Source organism: Eimeria necatrix, genomic scaffold (assembly GCF_000499385.1).
Source record: "Eimeria necatrix Houghton genomic scaffold, Enh_scaff852, whole genome shotgun sequence".
NCBI classification, from domain to species: Eukaryota; Apicomplexa; class Conoidasida; order Eucoccidiorida; family Eimeriidae; genus Eimeria; species Eimeria necatrix.
The window spans coordinates 1-5,000 of record NW_013654660.1 but is presented as its reverse complement, the minus strand read 5'-3'; the positions used below and the strand labels follow the sequence as shown (position 1 = coordinate 5,000).

General features: G+C 58.6%; 2 protein-coding genes across 2 annotated transcripts; one reads left to right on the top strand and one right to left on the bottom strand.

Moving 5' to 3' along the window:
* Positions 1-1,677: 1,677 nt before the first annotated feature.
* Positions 1,678-3,566, bottom strand: ENH_00079590 (hypothetical protein, conserved; the record flags this gene model as incomplete). Its single annotated transcript, XM_013583223.1, has 3 exons — positions 1,678-3,008; positions 3,122-3,178; positions 3,386-3,566. The coding sequence occupies 3 exons, from the start codon at positions 3,564-3,566 to the stop codon at positions 1,678-1,680; spliced, it is 1,569 nt and encodes a 522-aa protein (XP_013438677.1).
* Positions 3,567-3,795: 229 nt separating this feature from the next.
* Positions 3,796-5,000, top strand: ENH_00079580 (hypothetical protein; the record flags this gene model as incomplete). The annotated part of the gene is made up of 2 exons (XM_013583222.1): positions 3,796-3,834; positions 4,025-5,000. Coding segments are annotated over 2 exons (1,015 nt in total), but the record flags the coding sequence as incomplete, so codon positions are not given.

The following is a 5,000-nucleotide window of genomic DNA, read 5'->3' as shown; positions in this document are numbered from 1 at the left end:
TGAGGCTCAGCAGCAGCAGCAGCAGCAGCAGCAGCAGCAGCAGCAGCAGCAGCTGGGGCCCCCCCAGTGCACCAATGGGCTGCAGTGACACCCGAGGCTGCTGCTGCTGCTGCTGCTGCTGCTGCTGTCTAGTCCCCTTTTTCACTAATTTGCTGCTGCTGCTGCTGCTAGCTTGTCATTCGTGCCTTCGCCCCTTTTACGCTGCTGCTGCTGCTGCTGCTGCTGCTGCTGCTGCTGCTGACTCGGCAGCAGCGAGCGGGAGCGACGGGGACTTTTTGAATTTTCTTTTTATGAAAAGAAATAAAACTGTTGGCATTTAATTTCATTAAGTGCTATATTTCTGCAGTTCCTGTGTACAGACACCCCAAACCCTAAACCCTAAACCCTAAACCCTAAACCCTAAACCCTCGCTAGGCCTACGGGGTCGCTGCTGCTGCTGCGCTGCTGCTGCCAGCAAACGCCTGAGGTGTCTGCAGCAGCAGCTAATCAGCAGCAAATTAATTTTTTGAGTTAAATTGCATTAAAGAAAATATAAATTAAATAAATTAATTGTTCATCTTTACTTGCTGCAGTCCTGAACAGCCCCCCAAGGCCTCTTTGCTGCTGCTGCTGCTGCTGCTGCTGCTGCTTATGTCTCACGGCTACGCTTCCTCTTAAAGGGTGTAGGGTTTAGCCGTCTTCAAGGGTTTAGGGTTTAGGCCTCTGCAAGGGTTTAGGGTTTAGGGTTTAGGGTTTGCCGGTTCTCCCCAGATCTGCACAGCCCCCAAAATGGGCAAATTGCATTTTAAGAATTTTGTTTCAAATGCAAACTGCAAATAGATGAAAACCTAAAATTCCCGCTGTTTGCTGCAGCAGCAGCAGCAGCTGCTGCAGCTGCTGCTGCTGCTGCAGCGGCAGCAGCAGCTGCTGCTGCTGCTGCAGCGGCAGCAGCAGCTCCCCTTCAGGTGTACAGGCACCTTCTCCAGCTGTACAGGCCCCACTTCAGGTGTACAGACACCGCATTTAGAAGAACTGCAGCAACTTGAGGTGTACAGACACCTAATTCTGAAGAACTGCCAGCAACTTGAGGTGTACAGACACCTAATTCCGAAGAGCTGCAGCAACTTGAGGTGTACAGACACCTAATTCCGAAGAACTGCCAGCAACTTGAGGTGTACAGACACCGCATGCAGAACTTGCAGCAGTTTCAGGTGTACAGCCAACAGTTTCAGGTGTATAGGCACCTATTTCAGGTGTACAGGCACTTCATTCAGGTGTATAGGCACCTCTTCCAGAAGTGCAGGCAACCGTTTCAGGTGTATGTACACCGCAAATTCCACCCGCCGCAGCAGCAGCAGCAGCAGCGGCAGAGATGACCCACATTGCTCTGCTGCTGCAGCAGCAGAGCAGCAGCAGCAGCAAAGCAGCAGCAGCAGAGCAGCTGCAGCAGCGGAGCAGCTGCAGCAGCAGATTTGCCGCTGTAGCAGCATACTTGCTGCTGAAGCAGCAGAACAGCAGCAAAAGCAGCAGCAGCAGCAGCAGCAGCAGCAGCAGCAGCACCAGGGGCTTGCAAATAGGGCCGGTAGATAATTACTGGAGAAAACAAATCTCAGCAGAGGAATTCTGTGCCTGGGAGCTTCGCTAAACCCTAAACCCTAAACCCTAAACCCTAAACCCTAGGCATCTGGCTGCTGCTCTCTAGTGGCTCCCCGGCCGCAGCAGCGACCCTGCCGCCTCGGCTTTTTGCGAAGGTGCTGCTGCTGCTGCTGTCGCAGCTGCTGCTCTTGCTGCTGCCACTGCTGCCTCAGCTGCTGTTTCAGCTGCAGCTCCTGCTGCTGCAGCTGCTGCTGCTGCAGCTGCTGCTGCTGCAGCCCGCTCATATCTAGGACTGTGTGGGTGGCCTGCGCTTCTGCTGCGTCTGTGGGGTTGCTGCTGCTCCGGTTGCAGCAGCTGCTGCTGCTGCTGCTGCTGCTGCACCTGCTGCTCCAGCTGCAAATTAGAGCTGCACGGTGTAGGTACGCTGTCGGGTTGGTGCGGGAGGTCCCAGCACTGCTGCTGCTGCTGCTGCTGCTGCTGCTGCTGCTGCTGCAGCAGCCGGGTCTGTCGGTGTTGCCTTTCTCGCTGCGGGGTGCAGCAGGGTCTGGAGTGGGAGCGGTGCTGCTTCCTGTGCTGCTGCTGGTGCTGGAGCTGCTGCTGCAGCCGCTGCTGCAGCTGCTGCTGCAGCTGCTGCTGCAGCTGCTGCTGCTGCAGCTGCAGCACCCACTGCCGCTGCTCCTCCTCGTCATCCTCCGGCAGCACGCAGGCAATGCTGCCGCACTTCAGCAGCAAAGCTCTCAAGGAAGCAGAAGCCATGCAAGAAGAGAAGCGGCCCTTCCGCTGCTGCTGCTGCTGCGGCTTCTGCTGCTGCTGCTGCTGCTGCCTCAGTTGCCTTTCCACATCGTCCTCCTCCAGCCGCTGCAGCTCCCGTAGCTGCCACTGCAGCTGCTGCTGCTGCTGCTGCTGCTGCTGCGGGGAGGCGCTCGGCTGTATAGGCACCTGCAGCAGAGACGGGGTGCTGTTGCGTCTGCCGTTGCTGCTGCTGCTGCTGCTGCTGCTGAGAGACGCCAGCCGCGGCAGCAGCCCCTGTGTTGCAGCAGCAAGATGTCTCCGTGCCCGCAGCCGTGTAAGAAGGGATGGGCAGCTGCTGCTGCGGTTGCGGTTGCTGCTGCTGCTGCTGCTGCTGCTGCTGCTGCTGCTGCTGCTGCTGCTGCTGCTGCTGGGGACGGCAACAGCAGCGCCGAGCTGCGTTTCGAGCTCCGGCAGCGCTGCTGTTGCTGCTGTTGCTGCTGCTGTTGCTGCTGCTGCTGGCTCTCCCTCCTGCTGCGCCGTGCTGCAGTAGCTGTGGCTCCGCGAAAGGCGAGCTCCCGGGCACAGCTGCTGTTGCAGCAGCAGCAGCTGCTGCTGCTGCTGCTGCTGCTGCAGCTTCGTCAGCCCTTGAGGCCTCTCAGATGAAACAAGGGGGACGCTCTGCAGCTGCGTCGTAGAGCGCCCTGCAGCAGCAAAGGCAGCAGCACCGCAGCAAATGGCAGCTAAGCAGCAGCAGCAGCAGCAGCAGCAATAGCAGCAGCAGCTACAGCAGCAGCAGCAGCAGTAAAGGACTTACTGGATTCAAGGCAGTCCACAAGGGAAGAGTCTCGAGAGCAGAAGTACGCCCCTCCCTCTGCAGGCAGCAGCAGCAGCAGCAGCAGCAGAAAAGCAGCTGCAGCAGCAAAGCCTGAGCCCCCCTTGGCTCACAGCTTCTGCTGCTGCTTGGCAGCACCAGCTCCAGCAGCATTTCCAGCAGCAGCAGAAACAGCGGTAGAGCTAATGCTAAAAAGATGCAGCAGCAGCAGCAGCAGCAGCAGCAGCAGCTGCTGCTGCTGCCTACCACTCAGAGCAGCAACAGTTGGTGGCTGGGCGCAGCTAACTATGGGAAGCGCTGGGGCTTCGTGCAGCGGTTGCTGCTGCATCATGAAGACCCGCTGCTGCTGCTGCTGCTGCTGCTGCTGCTCTTCGAAGTGATGTAGGGTTTCCGGCAGCTGGTGCTGAGAACGCTGCCGCATGAGCATTGCCTGCTGCTGCTGCTGCCGCTGCTGCTGCTGCTGCTGCTGCTGCTGCGAAGAGTGATTGCTGCCCTCAACGACGACGCTGCGAGTGTCCGAAGCCTCCGCAGATGCTGCAGCAAAACGGCAGCAGCGGCAGCACGCTAATGTTGCAGCAGATGCAGCAGCAGCAGCAGCAGCAGCAGCAGCGCCAGGAGCAGCTGCAACAGCAGCAGCAGCAGCAGCAGACCTCTGCATGAGAAGGAAGACTCCAGAGAAGGGGGATAAGGATTGCGTGGGGGCAGTTCCAGGCGGCAAGGCCCGGCCAGCCTGCAGCAGCAACAGCAGCAACAGCAGCAACAGCAGCAGCAGCAGCAGCAGCAGCACGTCAAAGCATTAGCAGCAGCGTTTACGCAGGCCCGCAAGCCTCAACAGAAACAAAGTGGCAGAGGCAGCAGCAAAACAGGCGCGTGCAGCAGCAGCAGAAGCAGCCCTACCGCGCACAACAGTGCCGAAACGAGCAGCAGCAGCAGCAGCAGCAGCAGCAGCAGCAGCAGCAACGGCAGCAGCAGCAGCAGCACTGCATACTTCGGATTATAGTGTCTGGGGTTCCGTGCGAGGCAGCAAGCCTCGTAAAGATTTCCAAGGACGCCTCTGCAGCAGAACAAGGAAAAACCAAAGTGCTGCACTGCAGCAGCAGCAGCAGCAGCAGCAGCAGCGAGGGCAGCAGCAACTGCAGCATCACCAGCCGCCGCAGATGCAGCAGCCCCAGAGGCATCAGCAGCGAGAGCTGCTGCGAAATAGCATACAAAACAGCAACCAAAACTACAACAGCTGCAGCAGCAAACGCAACTGTTGCAGCAGCAACAATAGCAGCAGCAGCAGCAGCAGCAGCAGCAGCAGCAGCAGCAGTAGTCCCACTTATTCCACGGATTTGTTGCGTAGAAGAAGCTTTTGATTTGCTCATAGGTCGTTTGGTTTGTTGCTATCTGAGCGCAAATAGCAAAACAGGCCGCAGCGCAGCAGTGCAGCAGCAGCAGCAACAGCAGCAGCGCAGCAGCAGCAACGCAGCAGCAGCAACGCAGGAAGCCCAGCAGCAACAACAACAGCAGCTCACCAAGACCAGCAAGACCACCAGCAAGCGACCAGCCAGCGCAAAAGCAGCAGCAGCAGCAACAGCAACAGCAGCAGGAGCAGGAGCAGCAGCCCAACCATCCCCACCACCACCGTCAGCAGCAACAACAGCAGCAGCAGCAGCAGCAGCACGAGCAGCCCAACCACCCCCACCAGCAACGGCGACAGCAGCAGCAGCAGCAGCAGCAGCACGAGCAGCCCAGCCACCCCCACCACCGCCACCAGCAGCAAGAACAAAAACAACAACAACAACAACAACAACAGCAACAGCAGCAGCAGCAGCAGCAGCAGCAGCAGCAGCAGCAGCAGCAGCAGCAGCAGCAGCAG